General features: G+C 38.2%; 1 protein-coding gene across 2 annotated transcripts in view; it reads left to right on the forward strand.

Annotated features, from left to right (window-relative positions):
* ARIH1 (ariadne RBR E3 ubiquitin protein ligase 1) overlaps positions 1 to 17,207 on the forward strand; it is a 112,030-nt gene that overhangs the window by 16,525 nt on the left and 78,298 nt on the right. The window contains exon 2 of one of the 2 annotated variants that reach the window (XM_026455428.2): positions 6,744 to 6,811. The exons of the other annotated variant lie outside the window; for it this stretch is intronic. Coding sequence (XP_026311213.1) covers positions 6,744 to 6,811 — 68 coding nt within the window. The remainder of the gene's footprint in view (positions 1 to 6,743; positions 6,812 to 17,207) is intronic. 2 annotated transcript variants of the gene reach the window in all.

Below are 17,207 nucleotides of genomic sequence, written 5' to 3' on the forward strand. Positions count from 1 at the left end.
CAGTAGGCGAGCAGCCAGCGAGCATTACCACCCGAGCTCTGCCTCCTGTCAGATTGGCAACGGCATTAGATTCTCATAGAAGTGCAAACCCTATTGTAAATTGTGCATTTGAGGGATCTAGGTTGGCACTTCTTATGAGAATCTAATGCCTGATAATCTGAGGTGGAATATTCATTGTTGTCATTGTCCGTCTCCACTCCCCTCCCCCTCCATTTCATGGAAAAATTGTCTTCCATGAAACCAGTCCCTAGTGCCAAAAAGTTGGAAACCGACCACTGTGCTGTAGTCTCAAAAATGTTCATATTTGGCCTAAATCTATAGTCTGAGGAAGCATATCAAATCTTTATCATTCATGACAAGCAGGGGTGGGAGAGGAAGCAGGGATAGGAGTGGTTATGTGGCCAGCCAATAGGATAGGAAACTTAAAAGGAACCTACTTAGCCAAACATGTTTTGAGCCTTTGAGTCCCAGTAACTAAACAATGCGGATTAGGATAAAAGATTTATTCACACCTGTAATCCCAGCACTTTGGGAGGCCGAGGTAGGTGGATCTTGAGGTCAGGAGTTCAAGACCAGCCTGGCCAACATGGTGAAACCCCGTCTCTACTAAAAGTACAAAAATTAGCCAGGTGTGGTGGCGGGCTCCTGTAAACCTAGCTACTCCGGAAGCTGAGGCAGGAGAATTGCTTGAACCTGGGAGGCGGAGGTTGCAGTGAGCCGAGATCGTGCCAGTGTACTCCAGCCTGGATGACAGAGCAAGACTCTTGTCTCGAAAAAGAAAAGATTAGCGTGATAGATCAGGCTTTTCATAATTTGCCCCTATCTACCCTAGTTGCCATTTCCTTATGCTTACTTGTATTATAGCATAATAATCATATTCCCTGTGGAAATTTTCTGTATGCCTTTGTAAGGTTTTTTTCCTTTGCTTCAAATGCTTTCCCCCAACCCCCCGCCATAAACCCATTCATACTTAAGGACCCACTGTAAACATTGTTTCTTCTTTGAATCTTTCCCTATGAGCCTCAGAATTTTGTATATACTTTTATAATAAAAAGCTCTTATCTCATTTATTCCCTTACTAAATAGACTCTGAAATTCTTGGTGTTGATCAGTATATTAATTTTGGTATTTCCATTGTACCCACAAAGTTCCTGGAACATAGCTGATAGACATTGAGAAGTCAGATATGAATGGATTTTCTGATTGATTTTATTATTGATAAAAACAATTCTTGGTACTATCCCTATTTTTTTCCTTTGTGAATTGTTCACATTTCTCTTCTACCGAATTCACTGAATTAACCCTTCCCTTATTCTCTAACATAACTACTTTTTGCTCTTAACCAGTTGTCTTACGGAACTTTAGTTATCAAAACTGTTATGTGAAATAGGTGACATTTTTACTATTTTGTGATTAAGGAATTAGAGGTATAGAGGAATTAAATAACCAGCTTTTCATAGCTGGAGTTGGAACTCAGTATTTTATATCATTAAATGTACACACAAACGTTTGAATGTTACTGTTGTGTGTGCTGGGTATTTTCTGTTTGCCTCTGTGGAACTCTTCTATCGTTTCCCTCCATCCTGCTGTGCTCCAGAAGACAGACTTACACAGGCTGAGTCAGTGGGCTCTGACTTGTGACTTCATTGCTGTGGCCTCTGAATCCAAATAAATGATAAAAAGAGTGGAATAGAGTCAGAAGTCTACTACATACCCCATTTAATACCTTACAGCTTACATATGTACCATCCTCAAGAAAATATCAAGTCAAAATTGCTGTTACAACATTTACTGTTTTCTACTCTAGCATTTAAAAACACAAAGTTTAATAAAAAATAATTCTACTCGACCAAAGTAATAGAATACATATATATTACATAAAATTTGTTCATGATTTATGTATGAAGTTACAAACTTAGACTAGTGGTCCACAAAACCCAGCATTCTTGTGAAAGAAATACCAACAGATTCTGGAAGAATAGCACCGTGAAACTGTTATGGAGGCGCACTGGATAACAAATGCTTGTTTTAAAGGGAGAACAGCCAGTTTATTTTGCTCGGTAATAAGAAAATAGTTCTTTAGTAAAGTTCTCGGGTGAGCTTATTACTAATGCCATTTAACTTCAAATGTGGGAAAACATGTTTACTTTTTAACCTACTCTTCACCACCTCTTATGAAGGGGAAAACTTAGGGAGTGAGGCTCAAATTACTAGTCATTTAATTTGGAAATGTTCCTTTGAAAAGAACGTATGTACATAATTTTAGTCACTGTTTTGTTACAGAATTTTTAAATGTAATAATTACATTTCATTGGCCCTAAAAATATCTGGTTTTAATAATAATCTCTAATCGTATTGCATTAATATAATAGCTGGATCCTTAGGATATATGATAATGTATGAAGCTTGATTATAATGTTGCATTCTACCCAGCTATAAAGCCAAAGTGGTGAAAGTAGGACTTTTAAATATACAGAAGTTTTCTAGTCACCCTTAGGAATGAAAGTATAATATTAAGCAATATTTGAAGATTTAAGGAAACAGTAAGCTTGCCTAATCTTTGATTCATACCACAGTAAACACAGTTTTTGATTCACATAGAGTCAGATTAACAAGGTTGGAAGGATCCTAACAGTTATCCTAGCCAACCACATATCAAGTACTACCTCCCTGGTAAGTTGTCCTGTAGACTATTCTTAAGTGTCTACTCTGGCTAAACCTTCACGCCAGTTCCAGAAGTGAGCACACTTAATATTTAAGCTCTGATTTAGAGTTCTTTCATACTCTGATTTTGTCTTCCTGTAGCTTTTTACCTGAACCTGTCTGGTTCTAATCCTTCTCATGATAGCCATTCTATAATTTTAAAGACGTATTGAACATATTGGAGACTAGCAATGCAGTAACCTAATCCAGACTAACTTTTTTTTGGGGGGGTCAGAACCCAGAATAAAGCTGCTGCTTATTCTGGGTTTACTTCTTAGGGATTGTTGATTAGAAAGATTATTCTTCACTGGTATTTTGGAGCGAGGCCTGTGCATGTCTTTTCAGGCAAAGTTACACAAGGTAGAACACTACAGCAGCACATGTACACCCTGTTCAATTAAATAAATACCAGGCAGATCTGTTCATACCCTCATTGTAGATATTGAAGGGTTGGTGGGTTTTGCAGTAACAAATTAATAAGTAATTCATCTTTTTTTTTTTGAGACGGAGTTTCACTCTGTCGCCCAGGCTGGAGTGCAGTGGCGCGATCTCGACTCACTGCACACTCCGCCTCCCGAGTTCATGCCATTCTCCTGCCTCAGCCTCCTGAGTAGCTGGGACTACAGGCGCCCGCCACCGCGCTCGGCTAATTTTTTTTTTGTATTTTTGGTAGAGATGGGGTTTCACCATGTTAACCAGGATGGTCTCGATCTCCTGACCTCGTGATCCTCCTGTCTCAGCCTCCCAAAATGCTGGGATTACAGGCGTGAGCCACCGCACCCGGCCAAGTAATTCATCTTGATGTTACTATTTTATTAATGGTTTTGTGTTCTGTATATTTCCTCCAACTCAGAATTTATAAAAATAAAAGCACTTTCTAGACAGTTAACTAGTTAACTCTGAATAAAATGTTTCGTACTACCTTTTTAAAGATTCTAGGTCATTTTAAGCAAAGAATATTGAAATTGTGTTGCAAACTTATCTTTGTGAATCAAGTTTTTCTTCATTCTATGTACAAAACAAAATATAGAAATAAGTTGTATACTGAGTTCTTCTCCATAACCTCAGATTTTTTTTTAAAAAAAAAGTTGAAACAGTCTTAGTGTGCTAAGAGTGACTGTTTATAAACTTTTTAAAAGGATTTTAAATTTTTTTATTGTTTGACTATGCATACATATATTTTCTTGGCTCAAATTCAAAAAGCACAAAAGATTTAAAAAACACATATATCTGCCTTTATACCTCAACTACCTGGTTCCTTCCCTCACAGTATTGTTGATGTCTTAATACTTTTCTCATAAATGCAGAACTCTTTCCCAGCCTGGTTTTTATATTTCTTATAAGATCCTAAATATCATATTGTAGTTACTTTATAAATTTCTGAGGTTAGTGGGTCCCTAAAAATAATGCTTCAGTTTAATTGGGAACCATTTGTAAATTGAGTACTTGATTTATTTTTATCAGCTGAGATTTCTTTAGCTGCCACACTGCTGGGGGAATACAGATAATGGATAACTCTTTAAGAAATAATCTATAAATAAAGTACAATGTGATGATATGTTTCACAGTAGAAGCATAAGGTCGAGAAGGAGTATTTAATGCTGTTCTCTGGAAGGACTGACTTGCTGGTAGGAATGGAAGGAAGCTGAATCTTGAAAAATAAATAGTAGCTTACTAGGCAGATGGGGTTAGAGGTGGCATTCCAGACAAAGGAGGAAGAGGAATGGAAGAAGTTCTGGTATGTTGAATGAACAATAAGGAATTGAATATTGCTGAAATTACTGGGAAGTAGAGTGGTAGGACCTGGTGCTAGACAGGCAGTGTGATCAGTTTATGAAAGCCTTTAGCATAGTGAGTGCTATTGCGATGGACTTAATTCACTAGGACTATATGAAACAACTTTAAACTTTTAAATTAATAAGGGATTAGAGTTTAAAAGGCCGCTCTGTTGGTACTATAGGAAATAAATGAGAACAGGGTGAGATTAGGAAACTGGGAGAGTAGTGAGTAATCCATTAGAATAACTTGTGAAAGAAATGGGTTAGCAAGGCTGGAATGGAGGAGGGAGGGCATTCAAGATACAAGTGAGAAATGATTATTAGGGAAAAAAAAAACTTGGTGATTAAGTCTTTGGTATCATTTAGAACCACATTCAGTTCCAGCTTTGCCTTTTACCGGCTCTGTGACTTCGTATGTAATATGATTTTAATAAATTCTGTTTCATCATCTGTGAGTATTGTAATTGCATAGTTGAAGCTTTAAGCAACTTTCATTTAACTAACTTGGTGAATAGTTAATAGTTGCTCTCCATTTCCTCAGTAAAACAGACCTAGGCAGTGTTCATGACAGGCTCTCAGCTTGTAGGCCTAAGTGGCGAAATTAACCAGTCACAATAGCTCTCATACTGTGTGATATCATTTATGCAAAATGTCCTGAATTGGCAGATCTATAGAGATAGAAAGTAGATCAGTGGTTGTCAGAGGCTGAGTGGGGGAAATGGGGAGTGACTGCTAATGAGTATAGGGTTTCTTTTAGGGGTGATGAAATGTTCTAAAATTAATGGTTGACACAACTATGTCACAACTCTGTGAATATAATCAAAACCACTGAACTACTTTTGAGAGTTAATTTCATGGTATATCTCAAGTCACAGAAAAAAAATCTAATTCAATTTTCCCCATTTGCCCAATATGTCTTTTATAGTTTTTCTTCTTTCGGTCAAGGATCATGGATTGCATTTGGTTATCATGTCTCTTTATTTGCCCATGTTCTTGATGGGTTAAAATAGTAAAGAATATACAAATGGTTAGATCTCCTATACACAAAAGAATAGACGAATGGTTAGATCTCCTATAAACAAAAGTTTCCTGAAACTTCCTTAAACGTGTAGCATGGATCTAGTTTATTTTAGATGCATGCAAAATAAAACATTTGATTAAATTAAAATTGCTCTTTCATGATTGTAAGCTCTTGGTGAAGACAGATCAGACAGGGTATTTGGGTTAATGTCAGTTAAAAAATTCTGTGTCAAAGCACAATATTTATATTGGCTTGAGCTAGACTTTTGAGACATTGTTTTAAGGTTTGTTTTTTAAAAATAGCTTTTAGAAGCTTCTTGAGATGTAACTATATATGATAAACTATGATATACAAATATATATTATACAAAAATATATCCTACAATTTTTTTCCTAAAGAGACACTGTTTTTCTGTCACCCAGGCTGGAGTGCAGTGGTGTGATCACAGCTCACTGCAGCCTTCAACTCCTGGGCTCGAGCAATCCTTTCGCCTCAGCCTCCTGAGCTGCTGGGACTACAGGCACACACCACCCCACCTAATTTTAAAAAAATATTGTTTAGATATGGGGTCTGTTGCCTAGGCTGGTCTCCAACTCCTGGCTCCAAGCAGTCCTCCCACCTCAGCCTACCAGAGTGTTGGGATTACAAGCTTGAGCCATTGTGCAGTTTTGTATATAAATGTCTTACTGTTATAGCTTGGTAATTGACCTAAATAATACTGTTACATATTGTTTTAAGCCCCCAAAATTGTCTTATCTAGATGTGCTAGCAACTGTTTTTATAAAGGCAGGAGTGTAGAATGGCAAAACGCTGAAACACAAACATATAAGCACACGGACCTTAGTGTCACAGTAGAAATTTCCTGTTTGCAATAATTGCCATTTTAATTTTGGTGCAGAAAGCCTTCTATGGATGTGATAGTTTATATACCAAAGAGCAATCTCTATTTGAAGAAACTGTGTGGCCTGGTTACAGAAGTGTCTGCTGTATCTGTAACTGTTACTGGTATTAAAAATACTGATTTATTTTGCCTGTTGTGATAATCAAGAATAACTTATTTGGATATGTGCATGGGATGGTTGCAAATACCAAGTTCAGGTATTTTATTATAGAATATAGATAGATGTGTTTTCTTCTGATTTTCCCCACCCCTTTATATACCTTGATTTTAATTTTTATCAAGTGTTTCTCTTTGGCCTTTGCCGCTGTGGCCCATTGATCTGTCCATCTGTCTGTTACAGTGCATATTGGGTACTTCCAGAAGTATGAATTCAGTGATGCAAAGGACAGGCGGGCTGCAGCAGCAAAGGTAGGACAGAATCATTCCAAAGACAAGTCATTAAAGGACCATTAAACACACATACACACAGACATTGGCAACCAGTACCTCATTATTTAAGGGCACATCATTTATCCTATAAATCTTTATGGGAAAGCTTGTTCTGACATGACAAATGTGACGTACTTGTAAAGGGCACAATTTTATTATTATGTTTTAAACCAGAAGCCTGCTTGGCACTTAGGCAACAAAGTAAATGGCATTTGCCGCTGTCTTTAAGATGTGGAATAATAGAAGAGATAATTAAATGGAGAATATTAATGGTATTAATTTGATTCATGGAGTTGGCTGATTTTCAGAAACTATGATAAAGGATCCTATTTTGTAAACTGGGAGGAGAAACAGAGAAGATAGATTGAGCTATGTGTGTATATTAATGTGTTAATGTTTATATTCCTGGTTCTGTAATATTTTGATGAAAATAATCTAAATCTTCCGGTTACTTTGCTGACTTCCATGAGGACGATTAAGAAATTCTGTTTAAATATTTGTACCATTTACTTAAGTATTTGTATCAATTTACTTGCTAAATGATAGCAGTTACAATAGCAATTTCTGGCTTAAAAAAATAACAGGGTTAGGATGGGAGGGCAGTAGCATTTTTACACAGAATCCTAAAACATCAGTTACAGGCAAGGTTTAAGACTTAATCATACATTGCAAACACTTGAAGATGAAATGGAAGGCCTATAAGGTTGAGTGTTAGGTTGCATGTGTCATTCTAGTATTGGCTGAAAAGCGAGTGCTATAGTTATAGTGGAATGATGCACATATTTGCATCATTTTCTATGCTGTTATGCTTCTGAAGAGGCTGTGTTTTCCTGAATGGGTTAGTAGAGTGCTTCTCAAGCCTTCCCAAATGAAGTCAGATAAAAATGTGTATTTGTTCTTCCAGTGAAGATTGCTGGGTTTTTAAGCCAGCAATCTTAGCTGTAAAACCTAAGATCTTACCACAGCCTAAATTCTGACTCAAATGCTGATGTTAGTTAATACTTTTATAAATTCCATATACTAAATTGAGGAGATCTAGTTTCTTGAATGTGGAAGTGAAGCTTCATAGTATACCATGGTAGGAATGTTTCAAATCAATAGTGTTAAAATGTTTTGGATTTTTAAAGATTTTTTTCAGCTGGTCTTGGAAACCTTTTCAGTTATCTGTTTTTGAGTCTACTGAAGGTATTTAGCACTTTCTCCCAAATGTATTTAGGTATTTAATGCTCCACTAATAGATCACAAAAGGGGAGTGTTAAGGAGGTGAAGATGTGAACTTCTTGACTAGATCTAAATCACTGCTCAGAAAGATTTGACTTTTTAAAATGGTGCTTTCTTATGTCAATAGACTTTAATCTGCAACCAAAATGTTTTGTTTTTAAAATAAAAATGAGGCACATTTGTGCCTTTTCACTTCCGCTCCAATTCCACCTTATTCTGCAAGTTGCTATTTTTTCCTTCAGCAGTAGGAAATTTTAAATCTATAGATTTAAAAATTGTATGGTATTTTCTAATATGACCATATCAGTTTATCAGTTTTCCTATTGTTGGACATCTAATTCACTTCATATTTGTGTCTTCTTCCCTTCCCTTAGAGAGTTTTTGTAAAGAAGGCTGAATGTTTTCAAAAGTTACAAGTTTATATTTATATGTGTGTGAACTACTATTTTCTGTATACCCTTGCTGACAACAATTAAGAATCTTGGTCCAGCATGGTGGCTCACACTTGTAATCCCCGCACTTTGGGAGGCTGAGGCAGTGGATAAACCGAGGTCAGGAGTTCGAGACCAGCCTGACCAACATGGCGAAACCCTATCTCTACTAAAAATACAAAATTAGCCAGGTGTGGTGGCACATGCCTGTAAATCCCAGCTACCTGGGAGGCTGAGGCGGGAGAATGGCTTGAACCCAGGAGGCAGAGGTTGCAGGGAGCCAAGATCGTGCCACTGTACTCCAGCCTGGGCAACAAGAGTGAGACTCTGTCTCAAAAAAAAAAAAAAAAAAGGAATTCTTTAAATTTTTATTAATCAGGTAAAGAAAATATTAGTTGTTTTAATTTACATTTTTCTGAATTGACTTTTTATATCCTTTGCACCTTTTCATAATTTTTTTTTTTTTTTTTTTTTTTTGAGACGAAGTCTTGCTCTGTCACCCAGGCTGGAGTGCAGTGGTGTGATCTCGGCTCACTGTGACCTTTGCCTCCCGGGTTCAAGCCATTCTCCTGCCTCAGCCTCCTGAGTAGCTGGGAGGCGCATGCCACCATACTTGGCTAATTTTTGTATTTTTAGTAGAGACGGGGTTTTACCATGTTGGTCAGGCTGGCCTCGAACTTCTGATCTCAAGTGATCCACCTGCCTCGGCCTCCCAAAGTGTTGGTATGAGCCACTGTGCCCAGCTAGTAATGGTATTTAATGTATATAATTATTGTAGCTCTTTCTCCAGTCTGTTATTTGAAAGAAAAAACAGTACATGCATGTGGGTAGCAAATATAAATGTTATGTCTTATAATGATTACAATTATAGCTTTAATATTCTCTTCCTTTTGACATTATCTCTTTCCTTTTTTTCCTCCATCCTGGAGAACCCCACTTTATGCCAGCTATAGTTATATGTTATCAAAATACTTTTGTCTTGTGATTATAGCCAAACCTTATTAATTTGCTTATAGCTTGATTTTTGAAGTGACACCATTGAATGCTTATTTTTATGGTTTCTAAATATCAATGACCTTCCAAGTAGTTTGTTAAGATTACTGTTACTTTTTGTTTTTAACAGGTCTAATTTCAAATGCTGTGAACCTTCCAAAGAACAGTACTCTGGTAGCAAGATGGTTAGGGTTTATTTATACTCCTTGGAGCCCTTCATTCTGCTCTTGTGATCAGGATGGCTTTCCCTCTAAGCCTCTTACATATAGCTCTCAACCATGGACTTTGCATCACTCTTCTCCTGTGTAGGAGCCTCTGATTCTTAGATACATAACACTTTCTTAGGCTGTTACTTACTGTGGCTCTGATAATGTGCTTAATTTTCCTTCAAACTTGATTGCTAGATTGGCTAGGTTGGAAACTCTAGATTGGAATGTTTATGCAAGACATTGCCTTCTGCATTCACTGTTGGTGATAAGACTGATAGTAGTTTGGTTGTCATTTTTTTTTTTGAGATAGAGTCTCGCTCTGTTGCCAGGCTGGAGTGCAGTGGTGCGATCTCGGCTCACTGCAACCTCCGCCTCCCGTGTTCAAGCGATTCTCCTGCCTCAGCCACCCGAGTAGCTGGGACTACAGGTGTGCACCGCCATGCCCAGCTAATTTTATATTTTTAATAGACATGGGGTTTCACTGTGTTGGCCAGGATGATCTCTATCTGTTGGCCTCGTGATCCGCCCGCCTCAGCCTCCCAAAGTGCTAGGATAAGATTACAGGTGTGAACCACTTTATGACTTTTTTCTTTTTCTTTTTCTTTTTTTTTTTTTTTTGAGACGGAGTCTCGCTCTGTTGCCCAGGCTGGAGCGCAGTGGCCGAATCTCAGCTCACTGCAAGCTCCGCCTCCTGGGTTTATGCCATTCTCCTGGCTCAGTCTCCTGAGTAGCTGGGACTACAGGCACCCGCCCCCTTGCCCGGCTAATTTTTTTTATTTTTTAGTAGAGACGGGGTTTCACCGGGTTAGCCAGGATGGTCTCGATCTCCTGACCTCGTGATCCACCCGTCTCGGCCTCCCAAAGTGATGGGATTACAGGCTTGAGCCACCGCGCCTGACGACTTTTTTCTTTTAAAGATTTCAGCCTTGGCTGGGCGTGGTGGCTCAAGCCTGTAATCCGAGCATTTTGGGAGGCCGAGATGGGCGGATCACGAGGTCGGGAGATCGAGACCATCCTGGCTAACACAGTGAAACCCCGTCTCTACTAAAAAATACAAAAAACTAGCTGGGCGAGGTGGCGGGCGCCTGTAATCTCAGCTACTCGGGAGGCTGAGGCAGGAGAATGGCGTAAACCCGGGAGGTGAAGCTTGCAGTGAGCTGAGATCTGGCCACTGCACTCCAGCCTGGGTGACAGAGCGAGACTGTGTCTCAAAAAAAAAAAAAAAAAGATTTCAGCCTTTTCTGTGGCATTCTGAAGAGATGTGTAAGTGTTAATCTTCTGATCCATTGCGATGGATCTTTAGTGGACCTTTCAAACTGGAAGACTTGTGTCCTTATAAAGCTTTGGGGAATTAACTTTTATTACTGCTTTGCTAATTTCCTTCCCTCTCCTCTTCTTTTGGAATTCCTATTAGTTGAATGTTAAAAACAATGGATATAACTTAAAATAATGATAAGTTATGGAAGAAAGATTGAGGGGTGCATGTAGCAGTGCTAAATACTCATCTTTCACATCAGGAAGGTTACAGATAATATCTAAAATAGAAAAATAATAACTCCTTGAACATAAGCTTATTATTTAGGATAAAAGTAAATACTAGAAGACAGAGCTAGAAGAGTTTAAAATGGTTACCTCAGAGGATTGGATGAGTGACTGAGATATGTGACTGAGTAGTGACTGAGGAATGGCAAAGAAGGCTGTTAAATCTTGCAGTACCCATTAACTTTCAAAACTATTTATGTATATTAAATAAAATAATTTAAAAGTGATTTAATGTAATCTCTAAGGTCTACATTTAATGATACCTTCATTCTTTAAAATACCGTCAGAAAGTTTATGTAGTCATGTTCTTAGACCAAATATTCACTATCAGCTTTCATGGGAGGAGGTGCACACTATGTATTCCTTTGTCACGGTTCGTAATTATTGAGCTGTGTATTCTGAGAATAATTGACAGAGAATGTACTGGAGATTTACATGGCCTGTAATTGCTTGGTTTTAAAACTTAAAGGATACAGGGGTATATTTTTGTCTAATTCAAGATCATTTGGATTTAAGACTTTCATTAGCTTTGAAGAAGCCTACAATGGCTTTTTTCAAAAATGGAATTTTTGTTAGAAAACACTTTTTAAGAGACAAATTTATTTAAATCCCCACTCTTTTAAAATACAATTAAAAGTATGGTTTTCAAATAATCTTACATTATTGAACAAAATTTTATTTACTGTATATACATATGTATAGTATGGATGAGTAAGAAGCAGTGAATTGCTAATCAGAATCCCACCACTTATCAATAAGTGCTTTGAGTTGCATGGTTTGAGAAAGTACTGGTTCAAATGCTGTTAAAAATCAAATTTTTGTATGCTGTCTCTAGATGGATTGTTGACCACCTAGTGGTTGTGTTAAAGAAGTGGAGTTACATTGAAGTCACCCAAATGTTTTGCTTGTGTGTTTGGTGGAACATTTTAGTATGTGCTACAATAGATATGTGGAATGCTGATACTTAGGGCTTAACAGTTGGAACCCAGTAGTGAGAATGTGAACAAATAACTGAAAGGTTACAAAACAACTTAAATCATCTCACAATTCTGAATCACCACAAAAATAATAAAGTAGCATGAGGTGGTCTATGTTTATGGTTGACATTAGCCCCATTGTGCCAGGACAGTTTGGAATTTAAGTTACCTGGTTCTTGGCCCTACCTTTAGTTTGTACCCTTTTTATCAATAATGCTTTTTTGCCCCTATAAGGAATAGCCAGTTAAGAGACTGCAACCCAAGAAAATCTTGCCTGAGTGGGGTTTCAGGTAATGATAAAAGTTTGAAAACTAGGGTGTTACATATTAGGAGCGACTTGTCTCTTGATGCAAAGTCATAGACTGCTATTTTAAGTCTTGAGTTTGTTTTTTTGATATAATATTGAATGATATCTTACCTATTGTTTCTGTTGTTTATGTAAATATATCCTTCCATTATCTCTCCCCCACTTTGGTTTGTGGTTGAATTTTTTTGGAAAACATCAAATGATCATACATAGTGATAACATCCTTTCTTCTATTTATAGAAACATTGTATTAAACACTGATTAAACTCTTGATATTTTCTAGAGGTGAAATCTTTATGATATATTTGGGATGACATAGAAGGAAGTAGTTTTCCTCATAAATGTGCAAAGAACAGCAAAACCCAGATGTGTCATTGGCTAGGCACATTTATTAACAAGTTTGGATGCATCAGGATTACATATTTAAATCAGATGCATATCTCAGCAGAATTTCAAATTGTCATGTATTTATAGGATTGCCAATAGTTAATTGAAACTTGTCATTGTTAAATTTTGCTTTAAATAATTTCCAAGAGTAATGAGTGGTTGGGCACTCACTCATGACTGTAATCCTAGCACTTTGGGAGGCTGAGGCAGGCCAATTGCTTCAGCCCAAGAGTTTCAGACCAGCCAGGGCAACATGGTGAAACCCTGTCTCTACAAAAAAATTAAAAAAATTAGCCTGACATTGTGGCACGTGCCTGTAGTCTCAGCTACTTGGGAGGCTGAGGTGAGAGGATTGCTTGAGCCAGGGAGGCAGAAGTTGCGGGGAGCCAAGATCTCGCCACTGTACTCCAGCCTGGGCAACAGAGCCAGACCCTGTCTCAAAATAAAAGAGTGATGAAGGTATGACATTCCTGCTGAAGTAATCTGGGGAGCATCTTTAAGGGGGAGTTCTCTCAAGAATTATTATCCTCAATATTTTTACTTTCTCTTTTACCTTCCTTCTCCTGAGATAGCATTGAAGTAAATACTTAAAACTGGAAAGTTTGATGATTAGTGTTCAGTTGTAAATTCTTTTAAAATGCACATACTTTTAAGCCATCTAGAGATTGTGTGGATTGTCTCCCTCAGCCTCACTAAGTTCTTCTCTGTCCTAGGTAGTCTAGAAGGCCAAAAACTATTTCTCATACTATTTTGCATTTAGGGTTCTAGATATAAAATAGTTGATGACAATTAGAATGTATATGTGGGAGATTTGAAGGGAGTTTATTTTTTCTTCGTTTTTCTGGTCTGGGTCATGAAGAAGTGAGATTTTGCCAATAGTAGCAGAAATGCAGCATAGCATTATTTATTCTCCAGCATCTTGAGTTTTCAAGAGGCTTTTGTGGTTAAGGCAGCAGCTAGACTATTTTATTGTGTACATCCGCTATCTTCCTGGGTATTTAGAGGCAGTTGTGACAGTGGCAACTTCCTGATTCAAGCTTTCCAGTCTTTGGATCACAGTTATCTGCCATATGTTCTTGGATTTAATGGTTCCATTGATGGCTTCTTACGATTTCAGTTCTGTAGTATTCTGGTAGTCACTCCTGGAGACATATTTCTGTGGCCCCATTCCTCCATTCTTTCCCATAACTAAGCATCCAATTCCTTTTTACTTTCCCTTTGCTCAAAATATCTAGTGGTTTCTATTCCCTCCACCAAATACTGATTGATCAAAGTCAAGAGCCTCCTTTGGTGACAAAATGCTACTCTTACATTTAGTAGGTGGTACTGTAAGTGATGCAGGATTTTTGACCCCTTCTTTGGACTTGTAATGGGGGTGCCCCATTTACTCTGCCCGCAGCCCTCAACTCCTTGCGGGAGGGAGCATGTGAGCAAGTGAGTGCAGGTTCTGTCTGGCTGCTTTGGGTGCTGGCAGGAGGAAGTTTCATGTGGGCCCTGTGGTGGCACCCAAGTTGGGGTGTCTGCAACCCTTGAAGCCCCAGAGGGCATGTTACAATGCTATCTTAGCTCCACCGTCTGTGGACAGTGGTGTGTTATCAGCTCAGTAGGCTCCTTGCCTTGTTGTGTGGGGTGGCTGCCCTCCACTAGTGAGGGCAAAGGGCCAGTGTGACAGCCGTTTTTGTTTGTTTGTTTAGATGGAGTTTTGCCCTTGTCGCACAGGCTGGAGTGCAATGGCACGATCTTGGCTCACTGCAACCTCCGTCTCCTGGGTTCAAGCAATTCTCCTGCCTCAGTCTTCCAGATAGCTGGGATTACAGGTGCCCGCCACCACGCCCCACTAATTTTTGTATTTTTGGTAGAGATGGGGTTTTGTCATGTTGACCAGACTGGACTCAAACTCCTGACCTCAGGTTAATCTGCCCGCCTCGGCCTCCCAAAGTGCTGAGATTACAGGCGTGAGTCAATGCGCCCAGCCAGACAGCCTTTTTTGGGTACCTGCACTTGGTGGGTCCCAAGCTCTTGTCTGGTGTCCAAGAAGAATGAGGTCCTGCCAGACGCTTGAAGGATGGTGGAGGAGGAGAATTTTCTTTAGCGATGAAAATGGCTCTCAGCAGAGAGGGGAGCTAGAGAGGGGACAGGATGGGTAGGTAATCTTTCCTGAAATCCAGGGACTCTCTCCAGTCAAGCCGCTTCTCTCCTTCGTCTTTATCTGCACAGGATGGGGGGTAGGGTGGCCATCGATCGGTAGTTTCGGAAAAGGCAACATTTGATTGGTAGAAAGACATTATTTGGAAAGAACCAATTGGGAGAGTATCAGCAGACAGAAGTTCTCACTTTGGGCCATGGGTTTCAGGCTTTTTGGTTCAAAGTTGGGGTGTCACTGGGGACCTGTCCCTGTCTGCCTAGAATGTCTCTGCTTCCTGCCTCTGTCTTGAACTTCAGATATATAAAGAAGTTATTCTATGATGTCATTGAGTAAGCATTAATTATATTGACCCTTTTAGTGACTCTAAATATAAAGCCCTCAAGAAACCTATACCTTTAAAGGGAAGACAAACTATACCTGAATTACACATGATAATTTCTTAGAAGGCATCAAGTTTTTAATCATATCTGAGGAGAATTTGGAAATGAAACCATTTACAGTTGCAGTTTAACCAACTCTCAAGAGCATTACTTTCTGTAGCTTATATCAGTGCTCCTCAAACTTTAACATGCATACAGATCACCTCTCGAACACTTGAGGGTCTGTTTGAAGTGAAGATTCAGTAGATGGTGGTTGGGACCTAGGATTCTACATTTCTAACAAACTCAGGTGATTGTAATTTTGTGAACCACACTTTGAGTAGCAAAGCCTATAGTGTTTATAGTTATCATAAATAAAGGTAATAGTTTAAATTTCTATTTATATGAACTTTCTATTTGAATATTACTATATCATAGAAATTTACTTTTTTAACACAAAAATGGAATATTGTGCACTACTCAGTGGCTTGTTTTTTTTTTTCCACTCAGTGGCATCTCATGAATAACCTTCCATGGCAGTGCATACAGCTCAGTTTAATTTTTTAATGGCTGCATAATATTTCAAGTATGAATATAGCATAATTTATAGGCAGTCTCCTCTTGGAAAAAATGTATAAATGGGAAAATGCTTTCCCAAATAATGTGAATGTGAAAATTCTTATACTTCTATACTTGGTATTTCTGTTGAGTAGGTTCCTAGGATGGGTATTTCTAGGTCCTAGTTCATGGGCATTTAAAATTTTGATCTTCTGCCAAACTACCCTCAGAAAAGGTTTGACCAGATTTGCAATCTCACCAACAAATTATGACCTATTTCTCTTACCTTTGTCACTGGATAGTGTCTTTTTTTTTTCCCCCCCTGAGACGGGGTCTTGCTCTGTTGTCCAGAGCTGGAGTGCAATGGCGTGATCTTTGCTCACTGCACCCTCCACCTCCCAAATTCAAGCAGTTCTCCTTCCTCAGCCTCCCGAGTAGCTGGGATTACAGGCTCGCGCCACCATACTGGGTCATTTTTGTGTTTTTGGTAGAGATGGGGTTTCACCATATTGGCCAGGCTGGTCTTGAACTCCTGACCTCATGATCCGCCCTTCTTGGCCTTCCAAAGTACTGGTATTACAGGTGTGAGCCACCATGCCCAGCCGATAGTATCAGTTTTTAAGAATTTAGTCATTGTAGAAGATTTAAAGCATTCATTGTATTAAGGAAATTGGATATTTTCGTGTTTTTCAACCAATTGTAATATGCAAATTGATGCACTGTCCATTTTTGTTGGATTATTTTCTTTTATGGGTGGGTATGCTTGCTTATTTTTGTTGTAGAGTTTATAAATATTCCTTAGAATACAGATGTTTTTATACTTTGTGCCTTTTGAGTTTCTAATATTGTTTAAAAAGTATTAAAAAATACTCTTTAAATTTTGGACCCATAAGCAGCTCATTTGAGGAACTTGTAGATTTTATGAAAACATGAGCCCATGCTTCTGTAGTAAAATCTTAAAACTGAGTTTTAAGGTGGTACCTCTAACCTATTTAATTCTCTTTCAGATCAAATTCTGAAATAATAAAAAGGTGGGATTTGGAGGTGTTCTGTGTATGTAAACTGGAATAAAAAAAGTTTTTTTTTTTTTTTTTACTTGGCTTTATCCTAAAATAAGAAGGTTGTCTCTTGAGATTTTTGAAAAAGTAGTTGCCTCCCACTCTGCTAAATATAAGAATGTCATTCAGCAATTTGGTTGTGATTCTGTATGTATGTATATATGTATGTACGTATGTATGTATTTTT

This window comes from Piliocolobus tephrosceles, chromosome 6 (genome assembly GCF_002776525.5).
Source record: "Piliocolobus tephrosceles isolate RC106 chromosome 6, ASM277652v3, whole genome shotgun sequence".
NCBI classification, from domain to species: Eukaryota; Metazoa; Chordata; class Mammalia; order Primates; family Cercopithecidae; genus Piliocolobus; species Piliocolobus tephrosceles.